This window comes from Triplophysa rosa, linkage group LG5 (assembly GCF_024868665.1).
Source record: "Triplophysa rosa linkage group LG5, Trosa_1v2, whole genome shotgun sequence".
In the NCBI taxonomy this organism is placed as follows: domain Eukaryota; kingdom Metazoa; phylum Chordata; class Actinopteri; order Cypriniformes; family Nemacheilidae; genus Triplophysa; species Triplophysa rosa.
The window spans coordinates 27,898,058-27,910,756 of NC_079894.1; the positions used below are offsets into that span (position 1 = coordinate 27,898,058).

The window sequence follows — 12,699 nt, forward strand, 5'->3', positions numbered from 1 at the left end:
CACAAGATTTAGATTGGGGCTTTGTGGACTGAATTTTGGGCTGGCAATGGTTGGCAAGCGTCCAGACGGCAGCTGTTTGTGTGGAGAGTAGGAATCTGTGAAGAATGTAATAATAGAGTGTGAAATTTATCGTGCTGCAAGAATCCGCATGTTTTCTGATCTGTTGGAGGCTTGAAACTCAACTACATCTTTAAAATCGATTCTTGAAAACAAGGAATTTAAAACAACAGAGATTGTTGTAAGTTTTTTTACTTCACGCTGGTCTCTATTTGGAGGATTTGATCTAAAAGTTTTTCAGATGAACTGAGGAGGGCAGCAATACGCCTTAGAAACTGCCACAAGAAAAAAACCCACAAGAAGACGTTTTTATATTTACATGTTTACATATTCACACAACAGGACACAACGATCACGAGAGACCACTGAGTCGCGGCACGCTGAAGGTATTTAAAGCGTTACTTAACCTTGTTTTAATATAACATATTTACTTTAATATAGCATGTCTACTGAAGTTAATAATATTGATAATGTTTATTATTACAAATCGATGTGATCAACAGTAAACTTAAATTGACAGATCAATTGATAAATCATAATACGACAGAAATAGTTTGCACGGTGGATAATACTGTAACTACCGGGCTCGACAGTTTTGCGAGAGAAGAACCCTCTAGTGTTTAGTTTTACTTTCTTTTGCTAATTATTTTAGCTTAATATAATTCTGCTGAGCTGTTTTGTGTACCACGTCGGAAAGTCACAAGACTGCAAGTGGCTCAAGATAACCTGTTACCATGTAAGCCACGAAATGAATTCTAACGTTAATTGTTGATAAACTTTTTTCTGTCTCCTTGTACATACAGTAAAATGGCAGAAACCAATATTTCAGTGACTCAGGATCAGTTCACATGTTCAATCTGTCTGGATCTACTGAAGGATCCAGTGACTATTAACTGTGGACACAGTTTTTGTATGAGCTGTATTACAGACTGCTGGAATCAGGAGGATCAGAAGAGAGTTTATAGCTGCCCTCAGTGCAGACAGACCTTCACTCCAAGACCTGCTTTAGGAAAGAACGTGGTGCTTGCTGAGACATTGGAGAAGCTAAAGACCACAGAGGTGTGTAGAGGACCTGGAGATGCGGAGTGTGACGTTTGCATTGGGAGGAAACGCAAAGCTGTCAAATCTTGCCTGGTGTGTCTGGAATCCTACTGTCAAACTCATTTCGAGTGTCATGAGGTTTTTAGCTCCAGTAAGAGGCATAAAGTGACCGATGCCACTGGACGACTTCAGAAGATGATCTACTCTCAACACGACAGACTGCTGGAGGTTTTCTGTCAAACTGATCAGAAATGTGTTTGTTTGCTGTGTACGATGGACGAGCACAAAAACCATGACACTGTACCAGCTGCAGCAGAGAGAGCAGACAAAGAGGTATGATGAAAGAAAATGAAAAATGTATTTGCATGAGTTTTATATTTCATTGCACTTATGTATAGGTATTTCTAGGTGTTGTATAATTAATTTATCTTTGTTTATCTATAAGAAGCAGAATGCAGAGATGCACCGCAAATCACAGACGAGAATCCAAGAGAAACAAAAGGAGGTTCAGGAGCTAAGAGAGGCTGTGGATGCTCACGAGGTGTGTTGTGGCGCTTTCCAGAACCAGTCAAATCTGTGTGAATGTTCTTATTCTACTGATTCTTTCTATGTGTGGTAACAGCGCTCTGCACAGACAGCAGTGGAGGACACTGAGAGGATCTTTACTGAACTGATCCGCTCCATTGAGAGAAGACGCTCTGAGGTGATACAGCTGATCAGAGATCAGGAAAAGACTGCAGTGAGTCGAGCTGAAGGACTCTTGAAGGAACGGGAGCAGGAGATCGATGATCTGAGGAGGAGACATGATGAGATGGAGCAGCTTTCACACACAGAACATCACATCTGTTTCCTCCAGGTAACAACAATCTTATCATTTATGAATTCTACCACAAGCTCTTTAATGAAGTTTGATGCTTTTTACAATGTTGTTAGGATTTTATGTGAATGGGAATAAAGATCATAATTTTGTTGTTGTTATTTACACATTTTTAATTATGTGTCTATTGATAATGTGTTTTTTTATGTGTAGAGTTTCCAATCATTCTCTGTACCCCCTGAATCACCTTACACCAGCACTTCCAGTTCTGTCCTCTCTTTTGATGAGATGGAAAAATCTGTCTCTCTTCTACGAGAGAAATTTGAGGATTTTTATAAAGAGATAAAGATGTCTACCAGAGGTAAATGAATGGATATAAATTAAAATTAGATGTGCTTGTTTGTCTTTAAAATGAATGTTTAATACATGTTGGTTTCTTTAGTGAAGTCATTCAGAATAATTCTCTCTGCTGAACCAAACACCAGGGACGAGTTCTTACAGTGTAAGTGTTGAATATTGTATAATTACAATTACACATTAAACTTAAAGGCAGGATAACATGCTATGTATCAATGTTCCCTCTAAGCTGCGCGCTTGCGCAATCGCGCACTGCTCCCGCGTTCTCCGCGCACAGCAAATCTATGCAGCGCATAAAATAAAATCCAACCTGAACTGTAAATAAAATAAACGCATAACAATTTATTCTGTACCATTTTGCAATGCAACTCAGTGAGTGACAGGTGACAACAAATGGTAACTACAGTAAAACAATGATTGTCCAGCCAATGACATGATGCGGCTCACACGTATTTACTTACGCAGCCCATCAATGTCATTAACAGCACTTTATGCGTACGAGCCGCTGTTTAGCAGTTTAGCGTATAGCTGACGGTGCGGCGGCGAAGTTAAGCTAGCTAACCCTTTACTATGGCGAAACGAACGGGCAGTGGCACATCCACTCACCAAGCCAAAGTAAAAAAAAAATGCGGTTCTTTTAAGATGGAATGGCTGTCGGAGTATGTGCAAACAGAAGAACAAGAGGTGAAACTGGATGAGATTTTTTCTTTTTCGAGCGAGAAAGGGCTGCTCTGCAAAACATGCTGCGAAGCCAAAGTAGCAAGCGAGTTTTCGGAGGGAAAAATGTGGACTGAATGGAAGTTGGACTACCTCAAGCATCACATTCAGCAGAAAAGTCATTTGAATGCTGTTGGAATTGTACGAAGACGCAAGATGGGAATGGGGATCGGTACATTATTGCAGGTCAATAAATAAAATGACGTCAACTATAAAACAGTATAGCGGACAGCATGCACTGCTCACGATATTGTGCAGGCAATCACTCAGTTTTACTCCAAGCATGGACTGGACTTGCAGAGAATGGTGATGCTGACCTCCGATGGCACCTCAGTAATGCTAGGAAAGCACAACGGAGTTGCAGCTTTATTAAAGCGGCAAATACCACACCTAACGGAACAACATTGCGTGGCCCATAGAGAGGACTTGGGCATTGATGATGCCTGGAAAGATGTGCCTTTGATGCGAGATGTGGAAACTCTTCTTAGAACTGTATATTCCACTTTCACTCGGTCCACTGTGAAGAGGGGCAAAATGGAGGACCTAGCAAAGATTCTCGATGAGGATACACTATCATTCAGGCCTCTGAGAGAAGTGCGATGGCTGTCGGTGCACACATAGGCGTAATTTGCGGGTGGATGGGTGAGTCATGTCCCCACCACTTTTTGCCAAAGTCAATTTTGTCCCCACCACTTATTGTAAGAAATAAAAAATACGGAGCGTATATTTACCGTGCAAGTTGTAAGCAGAAGCTATTTATAATAACTCCGCCCATCAGTTTCAGATTGGAATAGACAAAATGTAAGAAAGGCAAACGAAACTTAAATGCTCCCCTGGCGTAGAGCGTAAAACAAGTGTTATCTCCTTCATGTCGTCGTGGGTTCGCGACTGCTCTTTGCTGAACTTTTTCCCTATCACATATCAGATTGTAAAGGTATTTATTTTTAATAAAATGATGAAAATATTTGAAAATGGCTGTTCAAGTCATACATGTACCAAACATTTTGCGCTTAATTGCACTTTGGTGCTATATATTCGTCCTTATTGTTCTCGACATGCAGTTGCTATCGCCTATTGCAAAATTAATTACATTTTAATACTTGATAAAAAACTCCAATGAATGGAAAAAGTCACAACTTTGTAGTTTCATGAGTTCAAAACAAAATTTAGAAAGTTTGTTGTATATTTGTAGCCTATCAGGCAATGCCCATAGTAATTAGTGAAAATAAGATTTTTTTAAAGATATTATTTTCCATCTGTTTCCCCTGTATACTTGAATGTTTGTCCTTGAATGTTTTTATACTGTTTTCTAGAGGAGTCACCTACATGTTTCGCGCTTGTGATGTTCATGAATATTCCCAACGAGTTCTTACAAAAACAATTTATTAAAGTATTGTTTGTGTCGTCTTTGTCCCCACCACTTTTCAAAACAAAGTTACGCCACTGGGTGCACAAAGCTGTGAATGCTGTTCTGAGGAACTACACTGTGCTTGAAGAATACTGCAAGAGAGAATCCAGTGATAACAGAGATCCAGTGGCAATGTACTGCTACAAAAAGCTGAGAGATTCAAAGTTCAAGGTTACTCTCACTGCTCTGGGAGATGTTTTGGGCGAGCTGGCACAACTCTGCCTTTCTTTTCAAAGACGCAACCTGACTGTGATGGAAGGACACTGCTTTGCAAGAGCAAAGATTGAGAAGTTGCGTTCCCAATACTTGAACGATGAAAAGGATGTTCAGTGGAGTGACCGTGTCAAAGAGGTGATGAGGACCTCATCAGCTGATGCCAGAAATACCGGTGAGATTACTCTTTTTATTCGTAAACTCTGTGATCACTTGGATGCTCGTTTTCCAGAGGATGAATTAAAGGAGTGGTCTGCATTTGACATTGAAGCATTGAGCTCAGACATCAGTTTTGAGTATGGATCAACAGACATTGCTACACTGGCAAAGAAGTATGAGGCCATTCTCCACCACCCACATTCTATGGAGGCCATTAAAAGTGAATATGCTGAATTCAAGTACATAGTGAAGCAAAAACTGAAACAAAGGTCAATCAGCACATTCTGAGATATGGTGGCTGCAGCACTTAGATGTGAGGAGCAATAAGAGATCTCACAGCTTGTGGATATTTGTGCTACATTTCAAGCATCCAGTGCAGATTGTGAAAGAGGCTTTAGTTTGATGAATCATATCAAAACAGCATCCAGAAATCGTCTTGAAGTGGCACATTTGGACCAGCTGATGTTATAGTCAAAGCAATGATACCAGCTTTGACTTGCTTTGACCAGCTGATGATAAAGTCAAAGCAAGAAGCAGACGGGGCCATCAACCTGGACAAAGTCTACAACCACTGGAGAAGTGAGAAGGACAGACGGGAAAAATAAGGTGAAATTTAAGTCCCCAATCAGATTTGTGCTTATTCTAGTGTCATTTGTTAAGAATTTTCATTTGTGGATATTAATTAATATTAATGTACAAGATTACAAGTAACTTGTTATGATCTCAGGTTTTTGTGTGTTAATTTTATCCCTCCTTGTCTGTTCTGTCTGCTGGTGGGTTTCCTGCTCTAGCTGGAGTCCCAGTGTGCAGACCTGGACCCAGAAGTGGCAGCAGTTCTCTCTGTGCACCTGGACCCTCACAGCCTAAGCCTAGAGATGGACTTCCTCTGAACAGCTGCAGACTAAAATTCAGGCAGAGAAGCTGTCTAAAGTGGACCTACTTTACTGTAAAATTGTTGACGTGTATCTTTAACTATACAGCTGGTCACTTTTCTTTTTCTGATGTACATACTAGACATGTGCCGATATTCGGCAATGGAGTCGCGCGATGTTGTTATCGCGGGCACTTTAAAATACCGCGAAAATGTATAGATCAGCGTTTTGATTTTTAGAACGCGTATTTGTTTATTTTTCATTAACCGGATAAAAGTACACTGCGTGTATGCTGCGTAGGAATGCGCACTCTGATCTAAACAATCCAATTCCCCATGTGGAGATGCCTATGTGTGCGTGTGCGTGTGCGTGCGCGCGCTGCTGAGCAAAGGACGCGTGCGCACTCTGACGTAAACAGTACCACACGGAGAGGAAGCATGGCGGAAGGAGGAACGCTGCCGACGATTTGTCCCCCTTCTAAAAGGGTGAAGTCTGAGGTTTGGAAATATTTTGGGTTAAAAGTAAGCCGAGTAATGAAATTTGACTGTGGCAGAATAATTATTTTAATTATACGTTGATGGAACGCAATAAAGTCATACACTGTCACAAAGTGCGAGTGAATTTGCTGTTTATAAATGTTTAGCTTGCTATAATAGTTAACACACTGACTTGGCTTGTTATTCAAACAATAATAATAATAATAATATGAATTGTAGTACTAGCGTTGTACAGACGTATATTTAAAAGCAGTTAACAAAAGTTGTTCTTTTGTAGTTTGCACTTTATTCTGTTTGAATAAACTCACTTTATACATCATTACTGTGTGTTGTTTTATTTATATTTATTTGTATTTAAATGTTTGAGGTTCTATTTATTATTTAAAATAAAGTTGTTATCAAGAGGAAAACACTGAAGTTGGTTTATATTTTCAACCTGCATTTCTCATAGAATTGAATACTGCGATAATACCGTTTACCGCGACGAAAACTTAATTAATCACAGCATGGAAATTTGATACCGGCACATGCCTAGTACATACACAGCTTATGAAAAACAAGATTTTTGTCTTTTTCATTGTAAGTGGGCCAAATCACTTATATTAAAAGTAATCGGATATTACTGCTGTAATTTGACTCTTTTAATAAACCATGTAAATTGTTATAATATTAGGTTTTGGACAGGTGTGATACTGGTGTCGCCACAGTGTGCACGTCTGATGTTGCTCACAGTGGTCCAAGGAATTCTCAGGGAATTTGTGTGTATGCTCAGACACATGAAAAATTAGGGGGAACATTGCCCACTTATCAAGATTGTCTGCGCTGCGTCAAGATTGGCTGCACTGTGGGCCTGCAGCTGCAGCTCGTTGCTCTTGCCATAGATATAACGCTGGATTTTTTAAATTGATAGATGTCGCGGTCCCATGCAGCGCTAAAACATGCCTGACATGAACTGCATGCTGTAAGTCAAACTAAGTCATATGTTTGTGTTTTGTTGGCAATCGGCGCGTTCGTGCATAATATAAACAACATGAAGGGATAATGCGATGATGTATTGTGTGCTCTGCTGTAGTTCCATCCCCCTGCCTGCCTCCAGCAGCTCCAGAAATAATTGGCCAGCTGCATCTCTCTTTTATAAATTTGATCAAACTAAATACTCTTTGAAGATACGATGTATGCAATAGTACTGTATAGGTAAGATTAATATGAGATTGGCAGAAACGGTGTGTGTTATCCCATCTTTAAATAGAAAGAATGAAAAATGAACAATTATTTAAAAAAAAAAAATTTAATCTTTAAGTTACATAAAAATTCTGTACAATTCTCCTTGTGTTTAGCATGCAGATTTGGAATGATATGAGAGGAAATAAATATGGATTTTACTGAATAACACAATATTTTAGGAATTTTTGTTTGGAAATGCTGCTGGTGCAGATATGACACTTCAACTTTAATGCTGTGAAAGTATTTCAGTTTCAGGTTTTACTACTAAAATGCAAACTTCATGTTTCATCTCCCTCAGATTTTCATCTTTATACTCTGGATTCAGACGCAGTGCATAAACATCTCTGTCTGTCTGATGGAAACACAGTGGCTACCTGTACTGACACAGTCCAGCAGTATCCCGATCATTCAGACAGATTTGACTGCTGGCCTCAAGTGTTGTGTAGAGAGAGTGTGTGTGGATGCTGTTACTGGGAGGTTGAATGGAGTGGGAGTGCAGGGGTGGGTATAGCAATGTCATACAAGGACATCAGCAGAAAGGGAAGAGGCCAAGAGTGTAAATTTGGATATTATGATCATTCCTGGAGATTGTTCTGTTCTCCCTCTGGATACATATTCAGTCACAATAACAAAAATACTAATGTCCCTGTAGCCTCAAGTTCTTCTAGAATAGGAGTGTATGTGGATCACAGTGCAGGAATTCTGTCCTTCTACAGCGTCGCTGACACAATGACCCTCATCCACAGAGTCCACACCACATTCACTCAACCTCTCTATCCTGGGTTTGGGATAAATAAGGACTCAACAGTGAAACTGTGTTATGTACCAACATAGATCATGCATATAGCTATTTTTCTGTTTTGCAATCAATACACATGTAATACTGTAAAACTAGAGATATTAGGGATGTAACAATATCAAAATCTCACTGTACGATAATACCTGGGTAGAAAGTCCATGGTACGTTTGATTTGAAATTTATTGCAATATTTAAAATGACAAAAGATGACTTGGAAACGTGGCATAAGTATCCTCTTTTCTTTATCCTCGAATCATAACTGTTGCTTAGAGATATGAGTTATAGTATGAGATGGGTGAAATTACCTAAAAATCCGTTTTATAAAATAAAATAATTGCACCAGATGGACCTTGCCAAAGGTATACATCTATAATTTTTTCTAACATTCTCTATGTTAGGCCCGGAAGACCTATCGTTTCATACAGTCATGTGACCACGATAGTATTGAGACAATTTTGCTATTGCGATAACATGATATCGATAATATTGTCACATCCCTAAGAGATATTAAATTGTACTGAAATACTGAAAAAGTAAGAATATAAACAAACATCTGTACAAGTTAGGTCATGTGTTTTGCATGTTTATATATTTATGCTAAGCCAGGGGTTTTCAAACTGGGGTCCGGGGACCCCCAGGGGGCCACCAGAAGGTTACAAGGGGTCCCCCAGAAAAATGATAAAAGTCCACAGTGTTTATCTGCTTTTTTTGCTATTGATAGTTTCCAGAATTGTTTATATTTGAATCTTTCTAGTGAGTTTTTCTAAGTATAGTTTATTTTTTGGGACTCAAAGTGAAATTGTTTCCGACTGGGGGTCCTTGGCATCATAAAGTTTGAAAACCCCTGCACTAAGCAACATCAAGTTAAATTCTTCATATAACCTTTATGAAAGATTCATAACATTCTTATTTATTTTTTAGCTTGATTTTCAATTGTGTTTTATTGTATGTATACAAAACATAAAAAAGACACTGTTAAACAGTCCCTGATAAATCTCTTGATATCATTTATGATAAATATAAATGTGACCCTGTCTGTGAAAACTAGGCTAATGTCTCATAATCTAATTATGAAAGTTTGATTTCAATCATTAATTTCACTATGATTTTAATCTTTGAGATTCAGTGTTATATTTTCAAGGGAATGTTCTGTACATTTTGTAGCATGGTTTAATGTAGAAAACAGTAAATCACAAAAATACTTGTTTTCACAGGCATGGTCACATATTTGAAACATATAAATATCATGTATATGGTAAAATATTAATAAATGAAAACAAAATAATTAACTGGAATTTCTCTTATTACCACTACATCATTGTAGATGATTTAACTGTTTAAAGCTACAAAGTTCTCTTCACAGAGGCTTTACATTAACGTATAGGTGTAGATGTATGTTAAAAAATAATTGCTTGCCATATAATTATTTAACATTATACACTTACAGTGAAAAATCTATGATCATAAGTAGGCTATGTTTGGCATTTCCGTTTAACAATTTACCTAAGAAAATTGAATGCCTTTATAATTATTTTGCTGAATTGACAGAATTCAGCTGGCATGATGGCTGAAACAAAACTGAACAAATCATGTATCATGATAAATGACACCACAGTCACTGTAATCTCAGATTCTTCAACCCAGCCATAGCATAAAACATCTGTAATAGAAAATGCCTTTAATAATATTTCAAGTCGGGTTTTAATGTTAAAATAGCATTTGTCAAAGCGATAAATACACAAAATTGTACAAATTTAAACGTCGTTATAATCATAACACCTTCATAAATACATAAACCCGTATGACTTTTTAAGGCACATCCTTCACAGCACGATAGATGGGCGTTCTCGGCTGCATGACGGCAAATTTGATAAAACTCATTTTAAAAGTTCGTTTGTTCTGTTGTCATTACACCCGTGATAGTGGCATTTCTTTTGGAGGGAACAAAACCGAGCTTGCGGTGCCCGACCTCCAAGTGAGTCTCGTGCTGGCCTCACTGTAAACCGACCCGCTCGTGCCCCTACCGCCGTCGCAGCGGTGCGCGCACAGAGCGCGCCACGAGTCAAGAGTTTTGCAGGACCACGTCCACGCACCGGACGTGATACCAAGCAAAAGGCACAAAAAGTATTTAAGCATTAACACGGCATAATCCGGTCTCTGCGCGCTTTTCTCTGACGCACAGGAACAAGCAAGCGCGTTTTCCCACGCCTCGCGATTGTACAGTTCGTAAACATAACAGGACACGATAACAGTGGCGAGGACCGTGTACAGCACCGTAAATATGCCTATCCTGACCATCAGTCTCTCCAGTTTGTCCGCCTTCGTGCCTCCTTGTTTAATGACACTCCGTATCCGAAACATAGACACAAACCCGGCCAGTAAAAACACGGTTCCCATCAAAAGATAAATCACCAGTGGCGCAAGCACAAATCCCCGCAAATTATCCAAATTTTGGTTGCCTACGTAGCAAATACCCGCGACCGAGTCCCCGTCCACAGAGCTCAGCGCAAGCGCAGTGATGCACTTAACACTCGGAATGAGCCACGCCGCCAAGTGGAAATACTGCGAGTACCGCGCAATAGCTTCGTTGCTCCACTTCATCCCAGCCGCGAGGAACCACGTAAATGTAAGAATGACCCACCAGATGGAGCTCGCCATCCCAAAAAAGTAGATTAACAGAAACACCAGGGTGCATAACGCGGGACCTGTAGTTTCGTAGCGAATATGATCCACCTCGTAGTCTTGGTTGCACGCGACTCTTTCGTGTCCAGCGATGAGTCTGATGATGTAGCCGGCGGACACGAACATATAACAGGTGGACAGGAAGATTATCGGACGTTCGGGATATTTAAACCTCTCCATGTCGATCAGAAACGTGGCCATGGTGGCAAACGTTGACACGAAACACAGAACCGACCACACTCCTATCCAAAATGTGGCGAAGGTCCTCTCCTCCTGAGAAATGTACGGGTTGTGGCACGGCATGGCGCAATTCGGAATCTGTCCCGTTTTCACCCGATTGAACAGAGGATTCCGGTCACTGCTCACCGTCACCATAGGTTCCCGACAGTGACATTCCGGGTCAAATGTAGACGACCCTGATATGTGTTGGCCACCCGGTGCGCGTCCATTATTGCTTTTATTCCTCCTGTTGTTTGGTTTTCCCAGGTGCCTCGTTGGCTTTGCAGCAGCCGGTGAAGCTGTGGTAACATCATTCCTGTTGTAGTCCATGCACAAAGTATTTAGATCCCCCTGCACGGGCAGTAAGTCGCACCTCATTCGGTCCGGCCACGGGAAACCGTACTGGCGCATTAAAGGCGCGCACCCTGCTTTCGCCCGTTCACACACGCTCCTGCACGGCGGCAGTGGCTTCTTGTAGTCCTCAAGGCAGATGGGCGTGTAAAGGCTGCAAAGAAAGAAGCGCAGGTCCGGAGAACACTGGATCTCCACGAGCGGCCAGAACTGGTGAACCTCCAGTCCAGCCTCGTCCTGTGTGTCGTGGTTGAATTGGTTGGGCATGTACGTGTAGTTGTAGCCGATCCCTCTACATAACGGCACCGAAATCTCCTGACAGACAGGCTCTCGAGCGCGTACAGAGCTCCACGATAGCAGGGCGCAGATGGCGAAAGAAAGCCAGCGTGCAGGCAAGTCCATCCTTGGTCACAGTTGCGCGCACCTCCCGATCCTCTGAATAAAGCAGGAATCGGATGCATGTGAGCAGTCCTGTTAAAACGGAGTCATCCCCTATCTATTGGATAGTTTGGCCCTAAACAGGTGCATGCTCGCCTAGATCGTATGTCTGCACTACAGTGTAATGTAACTTTTAGTGTCTTAACTAAATAATTTGACTCTTCAACTGTATATACAAGCTGACAAAAACATTGGCTTGCACCAGTTTGCTTTTACTCATAAATTGGCGCGACTGTCAAATATTGGAGCGTCTGTGTATTAATACAGAGGGTCTCCGTGTCACGCCCCGTTCTCGCACTGCCCAATCGTCTCACCTTAGGGGCGGGGCATCACCATAATTGAATCAAGCATCCCCCGGGTTGCATTGAGTAAATGTTTGCGCTGCCTACGGTTTGTATGTCTTAAGTAATTTATTTGTGTTTACCTCCCACCCTATGTCCAAACATCGAGATTATAGCTGTAAACAAGTATCACGGCATGTTTAGATTGTTCTGATCTCTCCAGAATATCATCTTTTGAGAGTAATGCAATTATACATTTTGGCTACATTTAAATAGATTTAATAAGGGGGCTCGGTACGTCAGATATTCAAAAAGCTAAAAAAATACTACACCAATAAAACGCAACTTTTTTACCAGTAATCCAAATGACTAAATCCATGCAGCAGTTTACATTGCCAAGCCCTAAAATATATAGGAGGCATTAAAGGCGCTGTTATAGCCTACTGTTTACCATAATTTCATCCATTCAAAAACTTTTTAAGATACTGCATACAAGAGGTATAAGTTTAAGAAAATAGATAGATTGTATATACCACTTAATTATTATTGCAATGCAATTTGTTTTTT

General features: G+C 40.4%; 2 protein-coding genes across 2 annotated transcripts; one reads left to right on the forward strand and one right to left on the reverse strand.

Annotated features, from left to right (window-relative positions):
• The first annotated feature begins 864 nt into the window (after window positions 1–864).
• LOC130554833 (E3 ubiquitin/ISG15 ligase TRIM25-like) lies at window positions 865–8,196 on the forward strand. Its single transcript, XM_057334703.1, has 6 exons — window positions 865–1,431; window positions 1,544–1,639; window positions 1,721–1,954; window positions 2,129–2,276; window positions 2,358–2,417; window positions 7,661–8,196. Exons 1-6 carry the CDS (start codon window positions 865–867, stop codon window positions 8,194–8,196), a joined length of 1,641 nt encoding a protein of 546 aa, XP_057190686.1.
• Window positions 8,197–9,163: 967 nt separating this feature from the next.
• On the reverse strand, window positions 9,164–11,836 carry fzd8b (frizzled class receptor 8b). Its single transcript, XM_057332945.1, has one exon. It carries the CDS (start codon window positions 11,813–11,815, stop codon window positions 10,070–10,072), a length of 1,746 nt encoding a protein of 581 aa, XP_057188928.1. The 5' UTR covers window positions 11,816–11,836; the 3' UTR covers window positions 9,164–10,069.
• Window positions 11,837–12,699: the final 863 nt, after the last annotated feature.

Coding starts and splice junctions, on each gene's coding strand:
- LOC130554833 (XM_057334703.1), top strand. CDS start 865: ATGGCAGAAACCAATATTTCAGTGACTCAGGATCAGTTCACATGTTCA. Junction 1,432..1,543: donor CAGAGAGAGCAGACAAAGAG/GTATGATGAAAG, acceptor TTTATCTATAAG/AAGCAGAATGCAGAGATGCA. Junction 1,955..2,128: donor ATCACATCTGTTTCCTCCAG/GTAACAACAATC, acceptor TTTTATGTGTAG/AGTTTCCAATCATTCTCTGT.
- fzd8b (XM_057332945.1), bottom strand. CDS start 11,815: ATGGACTTGCCTGCACGCTGGCTTTCTTTCGCCATCTGCGCCCTGCTA.